Here is an 18257-nt window from a genome sequence, read left to right on the forward strand (position 1 = left end):
GAAGTCTCTATCAGGCCTGGTGGATAATGGTACACCACAAGGGAGTGTGATTAGTCCTCTGTTGTTCTCAATCATGATAAATTATGTTTACTCTCAGGTACAGCCAGATGTTAGGATGTCGTTATTTGCAGATGATGGGGCCTCATGGAAGAGGGTAAGAAATGTGCCATACATAGGCAGGAAGGTACAGGAAGCAATTGATGAGGTAGAGCGGTGGGCATTAATGTGGGGATTCAGGTTCTCTGTAGAGAAAACCCAGTGGTGGTAAATGTGATATGCTGTCTGACTAGGAAGGAGTGGGGAGCTGGTCTTTCCTCATTGAGGACCTTGTATGCTGCATTTATTCGATCTGTAATAGACTATGGCCGTATAGCGTATTAGACCTCATTGGAAAGGCTAAATGTCATACAAGGGCAAGGACTCAGAATATGTAGTGGGGCGTTTCGGATCTCCCCAGTGGCTGCACTACAGGTGGAGATGGGGGATATGGCATTGCGGATTAGGAGACAACAGCTGGCAATGCATTTTTGGGTCAACCTACAGGGACATGGGGTGTCTCATCCTGCAAAAGGGATTTTAAAGGCATGCTGGGAACATGAGCGAAAACAGAACACAAGCTTTGGGTGGGTGGGTAATACCCAGGTCAAAGGAGATGGGACTGTATTGAAGGGAGTTTAGTCCCACGGTAGCTATTCCTGTAAATGCACTGTGGCTACTCCCGCCTCCAGTAGTTAATCTAGAAGTGTTGGAGAGACTACAGAAAGAAAGGGAGGGTGTTGATCCATCTGATTAGTTTAAGAGGAGTCTGGATACTGTGTATCAGGATTTTGTGGCCATTTACACAGATGGTTCAAAAGATCCAATGACAGGACGTACTGGGTCAGCATTTGTCGTGCAGGAATGTGGGGTGGGAGTCATGAAACGTATTACAGATCGTCTGGCTATACAGTGCCTTGCGAAAGTATTCGGCCCCCTTGAACTTTGTGACCTTTTGCCACATTTCAGGCTTCAAACATAAAGATATAAAACTGTATTTTTTTGTGAAGAATCAACAACAAGTGGGACACAATCATGAAGTGGAACGACATTTATTGGATATTTCAAACTTTTTTAACAAATCAAAAACTGAAAAATTGGGCGTGCAAAATTATTCAGCCCCCTTAAGTTAATACTTTGTAGCGCCACCTTTTGCTGCGATTACAGCTGTAAGTCGCTTGGGGTATTTCTCTATCAGTTTTGCACATCGAGAGACTGACATTTTTTCCCATTCCTCCTTGCAAAACAGCTCGAGCTCAGTGAGGTTGGATGGAGAGCATTTGTGAACAGCAGTTTTCAGTTCTTTCCACAGATTCTCGATTGGATTCAGGTCTGGACTTTGACTTGGCCATTCTAACACCTGTATATGTTTATTTTTGAACCATTCCATTGTAGATTTTGCTTTATGTTTTGGATCATTGTCTTGTTGGAAGACAAATCTCCGTCCCAGTCTCAGGTCTTTTGCAGACTCCATCAGGTTTTCTTCCAGAATGGTCCTGTATTTGGCTCCATCCATCTTCCCATCAATTTTAACCATCTTCCCTGTCCCTGCTGAAGAAAAGCAGGCCCAAACCATGATGCTGCCACCACCATGTTTGACAGTGGGGATGGTGTGTTCAGCTGTGTTGCTTTTACGCCAAACATAACGTTTTGCATTGTTGCCAAAAAGTTCAATTTTGGTTTCATCTGACCAGAGCACCTTCTTCCACATGTTTGGTGTGTCTCCCAGGTGGCTTGTGGCAAACTTTAAACGACACTTTTTATGCATATCTTTAAGAAATGGCTTTCTTCTTGCCACTCTTCCATAAAGGCCAGATTTGTGCAATATACGACTGATTGTTGTCCTATGGACAGAGTCTCCCACCTCAGCTGTAGATTTCTGCAGTTCATCCAGAGTGATCATAGGCCTCTTGGCTGCATCTCTGATCAGTCTTCTCCTTGTATGAGCTGAAAGTTTAGAGGGACGGCCAGGTCTTGGTAGATTTGCAGTGGTCTGATACTCCTTCCATTTCAATATTATCGCTTGCACAGTGCTCCTTGGGATGTTTAAAGCTTGGGAAATCTTTTTGTATCCAAATCCGGCTTTAAACTTCTTCACAACAGTATCTCGGACCTGCCTGGTGTGTTCCTTGTTCTTCATGATGCTCTCTGCGCTTTTAACGGACCTCTGAGACTATCACAGTGCAGGTGCATTTATACGGAGACTTGATTACACACAGGTGGATTGTATTTATCATCATTAGTCATTTAGGTCAACATTGGATCATTCAGAGATCCTCACTGAACTTCTGGAGAGAGTTTGCTGCACTGAAAGTAAAGGGGCTGAATAATTTTGCACGCCCAATTTTTCAGTTTTTGATTTGTTAAAAAAGTTTGAAATATCCAATAAATGTTGTTCCACTTCATGATTGTGTCCCACTTGTTGTTGATTCTTCACAAAAAAATACAGTTTTATACCTTTATGTTTGAAGCCTGAAATGTGGCAAAAGTTCGCAAAGTTCAAGGGGGCCGAATACTTTCGCAAGGCACTGTATATGCGGTGGAGCTGATAGCCATACTATTGGCCTTGCAGTGGGTGGAGGAAGTCAAGCCACACAGAGTAGTTATTTGCTCTGATTCATGTGCAGTGTTGATGAGTCTGCAGTCCTTTAGCTCACGTAGCAGACAAGACCTGCTTTATGAGGTGATACGAACCCATTGTAGGATTAGTCAAATTTGTATACAGATAAGATTTTCTTGGGTCCCACCCCGTATGGGGTGGATGGGAACGAGACAGTTGATCTACTGGCTAAACAAGCACTTAGTAGTGGGGATGTTGAGGTTTTAGTTTCAATGAGCAAGGAAGAGACAAAAATCCTGATATGGACAGTGATGGTGCAGAGATGGCAGGAGCAGTGGAGGGCAGGCATTTTTTTCAAGTACAGAGGAAAGTCGGGGAGGGGAGGGGAGGATTGCAGGAAGGGACAGAAGAGAGGAGGGTATTTACATAAGATTAAGGCTGGGACACAGCCAGTTGAATAAGACCTTAAATGTGATCGGAAAGCATCCAAGGGGAAAGTGTGAATATTGCCAGGAAACAGAGATCGTGGAGCATGTATTGCTAAAGTGTGGGCAGTATCAGAGGGAAAGAGAGAGGCTGAGATCTAGTATGTGGGAGAAGGCGATACAGGAAATTAGTTTAAAGAATATATTGAGTAGAACGTCATTAGATATAGTCTCAAATAGTTTGTTATATTTTTTAAGAGAAACGGGGCTGGCAGGTATGATTTAGTTTCTCCCTGTCTCTGGCCCACACTCCAGTACAGTAGGTGGCGGTAATGCACCATAATGTTGGATGCCAATCACCGATAAACCCCACTGAAGAAGCGGACTTGCTGTATGTATTGTCTGAGCACGGTGTAGATTTGATCCATAGTTCGGGGAATGGGAAATGGTGGTGAGTAGTGCGGATGAAATGGAGGAAATTGAGAAAAAGTTGGTGAAGCAACAGCTGTGCTGGAACGCAAACAATATGGGTGTCAGTTGTGATGATTTGGACCAGGAGGATGAGGGACAAGGACTGGAATGGTCGGTAGTGGAAAGATAGGAAAATGAGAGATCATGATACAGAAAGCAGTGGAGCATCTAGTAAAGAAAGCATGAAGAGGGCCAAGGTAGGAAGCAAAAGTACTTACGTGTTGGAGTGGAAAGTGGTGATAGTGTTTGATGAGACCACAGGGCCTCACTTACACCCTATCCAACTAACTAATGCCGTAGAGAAATAGGTAGGTGAAGTGAAATTAGCTCGATTAATGGAAATGGTAGATTGTTAATATTGTGTGGTAGCCTGGCCCCGCAATGTGTGGAAGCCATGTCCCTGGTGCTTATGCTAGATTGAGGGGAGTCATCACTGGGGTCCCAATATCTATGTCCACAGATGATATTAAAGAAAATGTGAAGGGAGGCAGAGAGATTGAGCCCAAAAGGTTGATCAGTAGGAAAGAGGGTCAAAGAAGTGAAAGCTTCTGTGATGTCAGTGATGCTGAGGTTTGAGAAAGTCTTGCCGGGAAACGTACAGGTAGGATTCCTTAGTTTCAATGTTAGAGAACTTGTCCCATATGCACTGCAGTGTTTTAAATGACAAAGAATGTGACGTGTAAAAGTGTAAAGGAAAGAAAATATGTGCCAAGTGTGGAGGGGCACATGATTACGGCAAAGCAATGTGAAGGTTAAGTGCTGTAATTGTGGGGGAGAACACAGTGCAGCATTTGGTGGATGCCATTGTTTGTAACAGTATAATTTTAAACCGTCCCTCGCCCATACCAGGGACCTTCTGCACACATCAACAGTCACCCTCGAAGCATCGTTACCCATCGCTCCACAAAAGCCGCGGCCCTTGCAGAGCAAGGCGCACACTGCTAACTAAACTAGCCGTTTCACATCCGTTACACCATGTACAGAGAGGCTAGAGAGGCTCACAGATATAGGATCAGTCATGATGTATCGTATGCAGAGGCCGTCAAACAGTTTTGTAGAACTACAGTGCGGACTGATGGAGCTTACATGGATGTACCTGGAGTAAGTGGACCTAATGTCAGGGCTGGTGCTTCTGATGGTCCTGGCATGGTTTTGAGGCCTGTTCAGAAATCTTGTGCTCATGAATGTGCTGTGTCAAATGACACTTTGATAATTGAATGAAATTGTCTTCATAGATTGTATTGGTAAGGTTATCAATACGACTCGGGATGTGGAAAGCAGAAATGCCAGGTAGAAGGTTATTGCGGAGACCGCAAAAGAGATATTGGGGGTAACAGATTGAAATGGTTGTTGACATGCAGAACAATCCTAAGGGTGGAGTGTTTCAGCATGATATAGATCAAGTTTAATGTGTTTGGGGAGGGTGTGGTAGAAGTCAGGGATTTATTTGTTGTTTTTTTTTAAATCATGGTAGTGCTGAATTAAGCAGATCGTGATTGATCGTACATTCCAGCACAGCATGCGGCATGCGATTGTTTGCGGACCGCCATTATAGCATAGAAGAAACGAAGAAAGAAAATGTTTCTAGGAACCAAGACCAACCCTCGTTTCCTGTCGGACATTCACATTTGTGACACATTGCAGAAGTACACATTTCAGCACGACGTACGGAAAAACGTGTAGATATCTGTTTGTAAAGCATAACGAGTATGGCGAGTTTGTAAGTATTCATTAAGGTATTTGTAGAGGTGAACTATTGCGGTTCAAACCGTCAAATCATTGCTTTAGCAAATGTAATTAGCCAGCTAATTCACTAACTAATGCTTGATCTCCTGATCACATGTTAGCAAAACTAGCTAGCAAGCTAACGTCATCCAAGAAGCCAATTTACTGAGCAACAGGACGTTTGAAGTATAGTCGGCTGTCACATATTAAGTCAAACGCTAGTCGCTTAGCAATGTTTACTTTTTAGAATGAGACGTGAAGACCTAAAGTTATAATGAAAGTTCAGGCTGCCATTACACTGCAACGTGTCTTTAGCAGCTAACGTTAGCTTGCCTAACTCAAAAAAATAATTCGAAGAGGAGAATTGACAGACATATTTTCGAAATCAAAGCTCATAGTCCTCGAGATATGTCTAAAGTCAAGCCAGAGAAAACGGACTCTGCTGCTTCTTCTAAAACGCCAGAACCCAGCCAGGACCAAAAGAAAAAGAAACCTGTAAAGAAAAAGTTTTTTGAACACACCAAGAAACAACCAGTGGCTAAAGATCACGGTAAAACCAATGCATTGCTTCCCCCGAAAGATGCCGAACAGTTTTCAGCCAACTGGAAAACGTTACTAGAGGTAAGGACTTGGTAATGACTTGGCTAAGTCAGAAATGTTGTGATAAATATTTTGGATAGATGATAACAGACCTGAAGGCATTGGTGCAATGTCATTACTGTCTAAAATGGGATGTTGTGATGCTATTAAAGCTTGCTCACTCTCTACTTGCAGGTGTTCAAATCCAATCCCCTGCCAGTAAAAAATAAACCAGTTCAGCAGAACTCAAAGAAGGAAGTCCCTAAGAAACCCACTAAATACATTTCAAAGAAGGACGAGGTGGTGGAGGATAAGAAGCCTGCTAAAGACTTATCAAAGACAGTGAATGATGCAAAGCCCATGCAGGTGTACAGCAGGAAAGTAGGGAAGGACAGTGCCGTTCCCAATAAATCCCAGGTGAATGGGAAAGGTCCAGGAACATCGGGGACAGAACAGCCTAACGCCAAGAAGAAGAAACCGAACAACGCCCAGGTGGAGGGTAACACACAGATGAAGAAGAAGAAAATAGAGGAAGTGGAGGAAAAGAAACCCACTGAGTAAGTCCATCCAGTGTTACCAATATCGCTCATAAGCAAAACATCTGACAGGTGTGTGTATAAATAACTATTGAGATTTTGACTTCAACAACCTCTCACTGTAGTGGAAGGCATGTGCACGGTTTGTGTCCGAGTGTTCAGTCACTTCAATAGTCAGTTGTCAAACTTGCATCCAAACATAAGATCAAATTGTCACATTATTTCCACTGGCACCTCAGTGTTGGTTAATGTGTGTGGGGGTTAATACATGTAATCTTTCCTCTACTAGATCGGACATGTGGTTTGATGGCGTGGACCCTGACGACATTGAGGCCACAGTGGGGACAGAGGCAGCGGATATCATGAGGAAGATGCAAGGCATTCGGAAGACAGATGCCCAGACCACAGAGAAGGCGCTGGTCAAGGACAGGGGGTTCGAGGGGTAAGTTAGAGGACACCAGCAGCTCCTAATCGTAAGGTGTATATCTGCATGTGCTCTATGACAGTAGCAACTGAGTTGGAAAAGTAGTGCTTTCTATAACAGACTATATGGCCAGATCCTGGATTAGCAGTCCTACTCTGAGACATTTTGTGGATATGGGCCCTGAGCTTACTTCACCATAAAGTACAGAGCATAATGTTGTTGGCTGTCTTCAGTCACTTGAATGAAAAAAAAAATCTGGTGTGACCAAGCCTTTTTCTCTCCCTGTTCATCATGGCACCTGTCAGCCTTACTAAGGCGGTAGCTATGGACTGTGAGATGGTGGGTGTGGGGCCAGATGGAGAGGACAGCATTGTAGCCCGGGTCTCCCTTGTCAACCAGTTTGGGAAGTGCATCTACGACAAACACGTCAAGCCCACCGAGAAGGTGACAGACTACAGGACAGCTGTTAGCGGCATCCGGCCGGAGAACATCAAAAACGGTGCCCAGCATGAGCCAACCTCAGACCTCTTTTAACACTATATTAATTAATATTAATGTTCTTATGATGGCTTTGGAAATTTTGGACTAGATTTTCTGCGCATTGTTTTCAAATGTGACTTTTGTGTCATCAATGCTGTTATATGCTGCAGGTGAGAATGTAAAGACTGTACAGACAGAGGTGGCTGAGATCCTCCAGGGGAGAACGCTAGTGGGACACGCCATTCACAATGACCTTAAGGTACACTTCTATGATCTAACCTACACTAACTAAAACCTGACTTGACTTGAGAACATTGTCGACATTTACATAAACTTTCCATATTGAAATCTTTCAGATTTTGCTCTTGGATCACCCAAAAAAGAGAATCAGAGACACACAGAAGTATAAACCTTTCAAGAAAATTGTGAAGGTAAAGGCTGTTTTTTTTGGGGGGCAGGTATTATGTGTGACAGAAGGGGTTATAATAACACTATAAGAGGAATGTATGAACAGTGTCATTTTCTTTTCAGAGTGGTCGGCCCTCTCTGAAACTCCTGTGTAGAGAAATACTTAACGTCAAAGTACAGCAGGGAGAACATTCATCCGTAAATCAGCTTTTTATCAACATTTTTAAACATTTTTTTAGATCACAATTATACAGTAGTCCTCTGTGAGCCGTAGCCAATGTCTGAGAATGTTTTGCAGGTCCAAGACGCCCAGGCGACTATGAGATTGTACACGATGGCGAAGAAGAATTGGGAAGCAGAGATCAAGGCTAGTCATAACAACCCAGACTTAACCAAGAAGACCAAAGAACCAAGGAAGCCCAAATTAGCAAAAGTCAAATGAACCTGACTGGTTCTGAAGTCTTAACTGCATCATTCTGTTATGGGACTGTGGACTAACCAGGTGGCTTGACTGAATTAATAACAAGTGTGTCTTTGGGAAGTGGATCGTTTGGTGACCCATAAGGATTGCACAAAGAAGTTTGTTCAAATGGATATTGACTTTATTCAAATCCCACACAGCCCAAATCACTCAAATATCCTAGTGCTCCTTCAGCTATGCATCGATCTTTCATTCATTGTCTGGTACATCCTCTTAAGTGTTCAGATCGGGGTTTTAAAATGTAATCTCTTTATCTTCTAACGTCCACAGGTTAGGTTTAGAGAAGCTGTTGCATTTGTGGGCTTTAACATTAAACGTTTGATATCTTTAATCACATGCAGTATGTAATGTTTTTACACTTATGGATCATGTAATAACTGGGAAAAGACGGGCATTGTTTTAAAAGGCAGAATGTTTTTATTTTTGTCAGATGGGGAGAGAACAATGCCATATAATAAGCAACTGAGTTTGTGGCCTCCTTTTGAAGTTCCAGTTCATCGTGACATAAATAAGCGACCAACCAAATTCAACATCAATACACAAGCATATGCACGCAAACTACAGGTCAGTTATAATTTCTACTGCACGGGCAACCTGTTAACGTTTAAGATTAACGCTTCCCTTTTTTTGAGCCCATTGTTCCATAACAATATTGTGTGGCTGTATAGTGTAGGCATGAAGAACTACTGTGCCAAGAGATCATGACAAACTAAGGATTAGTGTCCCTCCTGTATATGGGCAATAGAGACCTCTGGTTTAATGCATGAAACATGTAGTCAACCCAATTTCTAGCTCTTTCCCAGTTGCTTTCTGTGTCAGGGAAGGTAACTGAAGCTACATTAGACAGCTGCTAACATGCTTATGTTGCATATTAATGAACTTAAGCCTAAATAGTATTTTATATTGTATGCCTTAGTGAGATTATCGCTGGTGTTCCTTCAGTGTTTCATTTCTTTCTTTTTTTTTTTACAAAAGCTGGTTCATGTGGATAGTACCTTTTGCATTGGTTAAAGTGACCTGCAATAGCATGTTAGCTAGTTATCCAGTATCTAGGAAACAAAATAGGCCTACCTGAGAACTGGTTGTGGGTGACCATTTCAATGAGTAACTAAATTATTTCCAATCCAGAGCTAAAGTGGGAAATAATCCCAACGGTAGCATGTTGCTGAACACACCTGTGATCAGAGGTTGGACATAACAGTGTATATTTCACCTGACTGAGGGACAAAGGCAAATCATGGCTCTGTGTGTTACACACGAAATAGTCCCTGAATCAAGACACATTCCCTCATCAGTCCTTTAAAGCATGCTTCCATGGGGCAGATCCCACTACTGTATGTAGGGTCACAAACATTCTGAGGTGGCATAGATCAATCAGGTTCTAGAAGAGAACACCAATAGCATTTGAAAGGTTAAGAGGTGCTAAAGCAGCATAGCTATTCAACTCACATTCTTAATCGGGTTTTCTCAAGACACACGCAACATGCAGCTGTTTGATTAGATGCACATTTTTAGAATGCTGAGAAAGTAGCTCTTATACATGCACTGAAAGCTGTTATGATTCACGGTTACATCATAGTTCCGTGTCCGAGGTCCTCTGTAGGTACATTAAACCTAAACATCCATTGTATATCGCAAGTAACGGATATTAAACAAAAAGAGGACTTGTTATCTTTGGGTTTACTGGATGGAATGTATATACGTTTGGGATAACTGTCAATGGATGAATTTCCGGCGGCACAATGAGTGTAACATGATTTGGGGAAATAACTTCACAAAAACAAAGCTTTCACATTCACTATCGCCCAGGTTTCTTGAAAGGCGGATTGGCTAAGAGGGTAGATAACTTTTCCTACTTGCCAAAAAGGGTAACCAGGAAAACAAAAACAGCACAGCAGCTAAACCTTTATGTTAAAATGTCATGAAAACAAAATTCACACTAAGGACCAAACAACATTAAATATATATGGAAAAATTACACCAAGTAAGACATCAAAGATGCAGCCATTTAGGTAAATAAATAAACTCAGTAACTGAGAGGGAGGAAAGGAGAGGAGCAGGGATGACATCATTTTCCCTTGGTTAAGGATAGTGTTGTTCCTCTGTGGGAACAGATAAAGGGATGATGGGATAGCCATCTCACTATATTGACCCGTCAGTCGTCCCGGTCATCTTCTCCTCATCCCCCTGTTTCTCATGATTCAGCCTGGCGTAACTCACCGCATCGCCCCTGAAAGAGGGAGGAGAGAGAAGCAGGGAAGAAAGCATGACAAGTTAAATCTTATTCGTCACAAGCGCCGAATATGCAGTTAAGAAAATATTTACTAAATAAACTAAAGTAAAAAAAGATATAATAATGAGGCTATATACAGGGGGTACTGGATTAATGTGCTGGGGTACAGGTTAGTCAAGGTAATTTGTACATGTAGGTAGAGGAAAAGTGACTGCATAGATGTAACAGCAGTGTAAAATCAAAGAGAGGGGTGTCAATGTAAATAGTCCGGGTGGCCATTTGATTAGTTGTTCAGCAGTCTTATGGCTTGGGGATAGAAGATGTTAAGGAGCCTTTTGGATCTAGACTTGGGGCTCCGGTACCGCTGGCCGTGCGGCAGCAGAGAGAACAGTCTATGACTTCGGTGTTTGGAGTCTTTGCCGATTTTTTTGCCTAGTATATAGGTCCTGGATGGTAGGAAACTTGGCCTCAGTGATGTACTGGGCTGTACACACTACCCTCTGTAGCGCCTTACGGTCGGATGCTGGGAAGTTGCCATACCAGGCGATGCAACCGGTCAGTGCAGCCGTAAAACTTTTTGAGGATCTGGGGACCCATGCCAAATCTTCTTGAGGGGGAAACGGCATTGTCGTGTCCTCTTCACGTCTTTCTTGGTGTGTTTGGACCATGATAGTTTGTTGGTGGTGTGGAATTTAACTCTCGACCCGCTCTGTCGATGTGAATTGCGGTGTGTTTGGCTCTCCTTTTCCTGTAGTCCATGATCATCTTCTGTGTCTTGCTCATGTTGAGGGAGAGGTTGATGTCCTGGCACCACTGCCAGGTCTCTGACCTCCTCCCTATAGGCTGTCTTTATCGTTGTCGGTAATCAGGCCTACCTCCGTTGTGTCATCAGCAAACCTAATGATGGTGTTGGAGTCGTGCTTGGCCACGCAGTTGTGGGTGAACAGGGAGTACAGGAGGGGACTGAGCACCCACCCCTGAGGGGGCCCTGTGTTGAGGATCAGCATGGCAGATGTGTTGTTGCCTATCCTTACCACCTGGCTGCGGCCCGTCAGGAAGCCCAGGATCCAGTTGAAGAGGCAGGTGTTTAGTCCCAAGGTCCTTAGATTAGTGATTGAGCTTTGAGGGCAATATGGTGTTGAACGCTGATCTGTAGTCAATGAACAGCATTCTCACATAGGTGTTCCTTTTTTCCAGGTGGGAAAGGACAGTGTAGAGTGCGATTACGTCATCTGTGGATCTGTTGGGTCGGTCTGCGAATTGGAGTGGGTCTAGGGTTTCTGGGATAATGGTGTTGATGTGAGCCATGACCAGCCTTTCAAAGCACTTCATGGCTACCGACTTGAGTGCTACGCGGCGGTAATCATTTAGGCAGGTTACCTTTGCTTTCTTGGGCACAGGGACTATGATGGTCTGCTTGGGAGTTTTTCCTAGCCACTGTGCTTCTACACCTGCATTGCTTGCTATTTGGGGTTTTAGGCTGGGTTTCTGTACAGCACTTTGATATAGCAGCTAATGTAAGAAGGGCTATATAAATACATTTGAACATGTAGGTATTACAGACTCGGTCTGGGAGAGGTTGAAAATGTCAGTGAAAACACTTGCCAGTTGGTCCGCGTATGCTCAGAGTACACGTCCTGGTAATCCATCTGGCGCCGTGGCCTTGTGAATGTTTATTAAAGGTCTTGCTCACATTGGCTACGGAGAGCGTGATCACACAGTCGTCCGGAACAGCTGGTGCTCTCATGCATGCTTCATTGTTGCTTGCCTCAAAGTGAGAATAAAAGGCATTTAGCCCATCTGGTAGGCTCGCGTCACTGGGCAGCTTGCAGCTGAATTTCCCTTTGTAGTCCGTAATATTTTGCGAGCCCAGCCACATCCAACAAGCGTCAGAGCCGGTGTGGTAGGACTTAATGTTAATCCTGTATTGAAGCTTTGACTGATGGTTCATCTGAGGGCATAGCGGAATTTCTTATAAGCGTAGCGATTAGTGTCCCGCTCCTTGAAAGTGGCAGCCTATAGCTCGGTGTGGATGTTGCCTGTAATCTATGGCTTCTGGTTTGGATATGTATGTACGGTCACTATGAGGACGAAGTCGATGAACTTATTGATAAAGCCGGTGAAGTGGTATACTCCTCAGTGCCATTGGATGAATCCCAAAACATATTCCAGTCTGTGCTAGCAAAACAGAGCAACATCCACGTCACTGGTACTTCCTGCTTTAGTTTTTGCTTGTAAGCAGGAATCGGGATAGAATTATGGTCAGATTTTCTGAAGAAAACAGGGAGATGTTGAATGTGAGATTCACAGGGTTACTTTGTCACTCAAGTGTATAAGGGGTATGAACAAAGCAGTCTCCTGTTACAAGACGTTACATAATTTTACATTTAATGAATCTTGTTACTGATTAATAACACCTGAAAATCTAAATGTTGATTGAGAAATTTGAACTGAAAGGGGAAAAAGTGCGAGAAAAAAAATTACATCTAAAATACGTACACTATGTGCACACACAGTACATTCAAACCAAAATCTTGTCAATAAAAGTCTAAATAGAAAAGTCATACTTTTTGCCCAGGGAGGCGAGACCATAGAGGACACCTGTAGCAAAGGCAATGGCATTCCCAAACAACGTGGTGATGGAGAAGCTCAGGAATATGGGAAACAGTGCCATCCTGGAAATAAGAGAAACAGGGATTGATTAAAGAGAATATGAAGTGTGTTTTTCAACTGTGATATAGGAAAAAGTGCCATCCTAAAAAATAAGTGTTTCCCAAACTCGGTCCCTTGGACCCCAAGGGGGGTCTTGCCCTAGAACTACACATCTGATTGAAATAATCATCAAGGTTAATTTTAATCAATTGTGTAGTGCTAGGACAAAAAACAAAATGTGCACCCCTTAAGAGTCCCAAGGAAGGAGTATGGGAAACACTGGATCACATTAAACCGGTAGTGGGTTTATCAACTGGTTAAAGGTTCATTTAAATTCTAGGCCAAGACAAATGGACAGGTGAGACCTGTGAAGCCAGCAGGTCTCAGTCCAGTTCTTACCCACAGTAGAAGAAGGCTTTCTGCCATGGCTTGAATTTGTCCGCTCTAGCCGCCACTGCATTTGCAAACTCAATGAACTGGCAGCAGAATGGGACTTCACACAGGAACAACACAAAGGCATTCAACCTTGAAACAGGAGGAGAACGTTAACACAGCGCTGGTGAATATTTTTTACACACACGAGCAAACACACAAAGGCACACACGTAAGGATCATATTGTGGAAAACTGAAACTTACACCATCCATACTCCAGCTGCGATGTTTAAGGGGTTGACAGTGACACACATCCACACTCCTGAGATGGCACATGCTTCAGTGGGAGAGAAAATTATATTACATGCAATGTTACATTTCTCATTATGCAACCAGATCAAGTACATACAGGCACAAATAGGGACACCATGAATACCAACATACTATAATAAAAGGAGTCTTTGTTCCAAGTTAGAAAGATGATTCATACAAACTTATTCATACAAACTCAAATCAAATAAAGCTTAACTAGAAACCACAAGGGCCTGAATTTGTCATTTAAACGTGGTTTTGATACCAGGGAAACCAACACAAGAGGCTCAGCTCTTCTCTGGCAGAGAGCTATATTTGAGACAAATAGGAGGCAGATGATGGGTATTAATCAGAGTTTACAGGCCCCCTGCTAAGTTCCTACAAGGCCCCTGCTATGCACTGCCTGGTTGGCTCTGCTGGGTGCTACCAGTCCACTGTGAGCATGATTAGGGACCCAGACAATGGACAGATGGGATACTTACTCGTAATATATCCATTGTACTGTGTACACACACAAGTTGGTACAGACTTAAGTAAATTAATTCACACAGCCCACTACAGTAGCTCATCTTGTCTTTTGTACCCAACTTTGATTTTGGCAAAATTATTAACTTGTGGGGTTTGAAACCATTGAAAGATGCAGTATGCAGAAATTGCTCAAGCCATTTCCTGGTTGCTAAAATTCTAATAGTTTGCCTAATTTCAGTTTGTGACAAAACAGGCAAGTAAAGTGTAGAGAATCATTGTACCATCTAAACAGCTGTGAAATATTTTCCATAACCGACAATATTGTATTTTCAGCTGTTTGAAACTGGTGTACAAAACCGAAAATAAAAGACATGAAGCATAGAAATAGCGCACTTAAAACAGATCTACCACTTCTTAGACATGCTTTCAATGAGAATGACATATCTGTAACTCCTATTTCTATGTGAATTTGGTTAGGTCACCCAAAAAGTTACATACTGCAGCATAGAAAATCTTGAAAACACGGCTCAGGATTTCTATCAGGAGAGAAACCTTAAAAAAAAATAATTGACTCCCTTTTTCTCCCCAATTTCGTGAAATCCAATTGGTAGTGACAGTCCTGTCCCATCACGGCAACTCCCCAACTCCCGAGCCATGCGTCCTCCGAAACACAACCCTGCTAAGCCGCACTGCTTTTTGACACACTGCTCGCTAAACCCGGAAGCCAGCCGCACCAATGTGCATGCGACCGGCCCCCCACAAGGAGTCGCTAGAGGGCGATGAGACAAGGACATCCCGACTAAACCCTCATGACGCTGGGCCAATTGTGCGCCGCCTCATGGGTCTCCCGGTCACGGCAAGCTGCGACACAGCCCGGGATCAAACCCGGGTCTGTAGTGAATGCCTTAGACCGCTGCACCACACCGGAGGCTCTTGATGGAGATCTTATACTAGTGTGATTAAATGAAAAGTTATGGCACTGAATTCTTTTTTTTAATCCCACAGTACCAGACGAGACCATTCAGCTAACTAGGACACTCATGCCATACAACCACAGACACCCACACACAAGAAGACACACATACATGCAGTACTCTGCAGCAGCTAACATCAGAGGAAGCATATAGGACCTATCCTGCACTCTGATTCTACATCATGCTGAATAATACAGAGCCCATTGACTATGCAACGGTCCTGCATGGGAATGTGATACAGCGGCCAATACTCCGGTATCACAGCCACAGCAAGGCAGGAAAGGGATAGGTGGGAAGGGAGGGCAGGGCTGCAATAGGCCTAATGCTGGGGAAGTGCAACATAAGCACAAACATCAACTCTGTCTGTCTCACAAAATGACTGTATAAATGAATGGACAAAGCCATTGATCATGTGTCAACATACATTCCTATGTGAAAATTTGGCTTCAATGCGCCATTGAGTTAAGTCGGTTATGATGGCGTCTCATGGAGACGTAACATGTGCAGTTTGAGCTCGTCCAGGAAGTGAAGCAATTATTGGTACCTTGATTTAATTTTTTACTTATTTACATGAAAACTGACCACGAAGATTGCTATTTTTCCATTCACTATGAATAGGGGAACCTTTTTTCTGCTAACAATGCCTTCAGTCAGCTTTGAACCTCCGTGGCTTTAATAAGAAGGGCAGTCTTCTCCCCTGGTCCCATACAGAGTCCCTGAGGGAAGATATACTCTAGCAGACATTATAAAATAGAAGCTATCACTGAATAGATGACTTAGAAGATGTGTGCCAGTCAGGCAAGCAGACAGCCTATGATTGTGCCCATTCCCAGCCTCCTGGTGCAGTGAGGGGAAAAGGGGATACCTAGTCAGTTGCACAACTGAATGCATTTAACCCAACCACTCTGAATCAGAACATGTGACCAATGGGTTTAGCGCTGTACAAAGAGATGTGGGGGTAGAGTGGTGTGCCAGTGCTTTGTCTGGGCGGGCAGACAGGGGCTCAGTGAGGAGACTGAAGGCCTTGACTAAACACTGTAATATTTCAAAGAATGCACATCAACAGAGCTTCCTAAAGAGAATATAGCCTCATTATCCAACAGCACAATACTCACAATTCTGTGTGTGTGTATCAACAATACTCGTATCACTGCCTGGTATGGCAACTGCTTAGCATCCGACCTTAAGGCGCTACAGAGGTTGGTGCATAGAGCCCAGTACATCAATGGGGCCAAGCTTCCTGCCGTTCAGGACCTATATATAAATGGTTGTCTCTACAACCGCACGGCAAGCGGTACTGGAGCGCCAAGTCTAGGTCCAAAAGGTTTCTACCCCAAGCCATAAGACTGCTGAACAATTAATCAAATGGCCACCCAGACTATTTACATTGACCCCCCCCCCCCCTCTGTTTTTACACTTCTGCTACTAGCTGTTTATTATCTATGCATAGTCACTTTACCCCTACCTTACAAATTACTTCGACTAACCTGTACCCCTGCACATGGACTCGTACCGGTACCCCCTGTATATAGCATCCTTATTGTTATTTTATTGTGTTACTTTTTTTTTCTTTACATTTTTTACTTTTGTTTATTTAGTAAATGACTACTTATTGAACTGCATTGTTAGTTAAGGACTTAAGCATTTCACGGTAAGGTCTACACCTATCGTATTGGGCGCATGTGATAAATACAACTTTATTTTATTCGATTTTTGGTCAAGGGCCATGTTAAAAAAATAAACAATAGGCTAGTATGCCAGGAATAGGTCATGAGAAAACCGTTTAAATGCTTGCCGGTAACATGCTTCATGATCTGTCACTGTCATGAAAGGCATAGACCCATTAAAACATTTAGAGACTGTAGACGTGGAAGCAGGGTGCGCCAGGACCGATTAGAATCGGACGGTCGTGCATACAGTAAGCAGGTGCAACCACAGGAGATAAGAAAATGGATGGTTAGCGTTTACTTACATACACCGCCCAGGACCCCAGCGATTTTGCAGAGCCATCGATACCACCATGACATGCCATCATCATCGGTGACAGGTTTTGGAGCTGCTGCCTCGTCGGAGTTCATTTTGCCCCAATAAATTATTCAGTGACTTGCCTTGTCAATATAACAATGGCCATTGGCTGGGGCTCACTAGGACAACGAAAGCTAACGTTACCTGGCCAACGTCAATGATATTGCTAACAGTTGACAAAAAACATATATTTCGTGTTAACGATAGCTTTGATCGTGTCTCTACTCTGGCTAGCTAGATAACAATCTATGGCGGTTATCAACTGAGCATGGTTTTGTCTTCAAGATAGCTCATAGCTAGCAGACTGGTTAACTTAGACGCTAACGGTTGCCTCTGTCGCCAAAGCCTGTTCGCTTGTGTCACTGCCAGTCGCCAAATCCTGTTAGCTTGTGTCACTGCCAATGTTAACCAACTTTCCTATCCAACAAACTTGCCAGTTATCCGTTTTTCTTTCAAATTAGACAGCTACCATTATTCATTTACACCATTCAAAAATGACGATTATTACGACCTGCTCTCTCCACTGTTTCTTGTCCTGTCTTCTTCGGTGGGGTTTATCGGCGGTTGGCATCCAACGTTATGGCGCAGTACCGCCACGTACTGTACTGGAGTGTGGGCCAGAAACGGGGAGAAACAAAATCCTACCTGCCAGCCCGGTTGTCCTTAAAAAGATTTCAAAATATTCGAGACTATATCTAATGACGTTGTACTTAATATACTCTTTAAACGAATTTCCTGTATCCCCTTCTCCCTCATACTAGATTCCAGCCTCTTTCACATATAAGAATGTATTGAACTTGCTGTGTTCCACCCTTAATCTTGTAAAAATAGCCTTGTTACTTCTGTCCCTAAAAATAGCCTTGCCTGCCCTTAGTATCTCTATTCCACAGCTCCTGCCATCTCTGCACCATCACTGTCCATATCAGGATTTTTGTCTCTTCCTTGCTCATTGAAACTACAACATCAACATCCCCACTTCTAAGTGCCAGTACATCAACTGCCTCATTCCCTTCCACCCCCCAATGGGCTGGGACCAAAGTAAATCTTATCGGTTTAACCCTGCCATGGGTTTGCAGCACCTCATAAAGCAGTTCT

The 18257-nt window shown here is 43.3% G+C and overlaps 2 protein-coding genes across 2 annotated transcripts; one reads left to right on the forward strand and one right to left on the reverse strand.

Annotated features, from left to right (window-relative positions):
- The first annotated feature begins 4380 nt into the window (after positions 1 to 4380).
- On the forward strand, positions 4381 to 8461 carry LOC110509594 (RNA exonuclease 4). Its single transcript, XM_021590578.2, has 8 exons — positions 4381 to 5838; positions 5992 to 6353; positions 6622 to 6774; positions 7062 to 7255; positions 7407 to 7495; positions 7593 to 7667; positions 7768 to 7842; positions 7943 to 8461. The coding sequence occupies exons 1-8, from the start codon at positions 5626 to 5628 to the stop codon at positions 8084 to 8086; spliced, it is 1305 nt and encodes a 434-aa protein (XP_021446253.2). The 5' UTR covers positions 4381 to 5625; the 3' UTR covers positions 8087 to 8461.
- Positions 8462 to 9078: 617 nt separating this feature from the next.
- On the reverse strand, positions 9079 to 17955 carry LOC110509595 (calcium channel flower homolog). The gene is made up of 5 exons (XM_021590580.2): positions 17110 to 17955; positions 13648 to 13720; positions 13410 to 13535; positions 12926 to 13033; positions 9079 to 10355 (listed from the first exon to the last, which is right to left on the reverse strand). Exons 1-5 carry the CDS (start codon positions 17213 to 17215, stop codon positions 10268 to 10270), a joined length of 501 nt encoding a protein of 166 aa, XP_021446255.1. The 5' UTR covers positions 17216 to 17955; the 3' UTR covers positions 9079 to 10267.
- Positions 17956 to 18257: the final 302 nt, after the last annotated feature.

The sequence above is a fragment of the Oncorhynchus mykiss genome, chromosome Y (genome assembly GCF_013265735.2).
Source record: "Oncorhynchus mykiss isolate Arlee chromosome Y, USDA_OmykA_1.1, whole genome shotgun sequence".
NCBI classification, from domain to species: domain Eukaryota; kingdom Metazoa; phylum Chordata; class Actinopteri; order Salmoniformes; family Salmonidae; genus Oncorhynchus; species Oncorhynchus mykiss.

What these genes read in the sequence shown, in the direction of transcription:
- LOC110509595 (XM_021590580.2), bottom strand. Translation starts at nt 17,215, where the DNA reads ATGAACTCCGACGAGGCAGCAGCTCCAAAACCTGTCACCGATGATGAT. An exon ending in GCAGCTGGAGTATGGATGGT is followed by an intron (nt 13,536 to 13,647) that starts GTAAGTTTCAGT and finishes TCCTGTTTCAAG; the next exon opens with GTTGAATGCCTTTGTGTTGT. An exon ending in AAAGCCTTCTTCTACTGTGG is followed by an intron (nt 13,034 to 13,409) that starts GTAAGAACTGGA and finishes TCTTATTTCCAG; the next exon opens with GATGGCACTGTTTCCCATAT.
- LOC110509594 (XM_021590578.2), top strand. Translation starts at nt 5,626, where the DNA reads ATGTCTAAAGTCAAGCCAGAGAAAACGGACTCTGCTGCTTCTTCTAAA. An exon ending in ACTGGAAAACGTTACTAGAG is followed by an intron (nt 5,839 to 5,991) that starts GTAAGGACTTGG and finishes CTCTACTTGCAG; the next exon opens with GTGTTCAAATCCAATCCCCT. An exon ending in AGCAGGGAGAACATTCATCC is followed by an intron (nt 7,843 to 7,942) that starts GTAAATCAGCTT and finishes AATGTTTTGCAG; the next exon opens with GTCCAAGACGCCCAGGCGAC.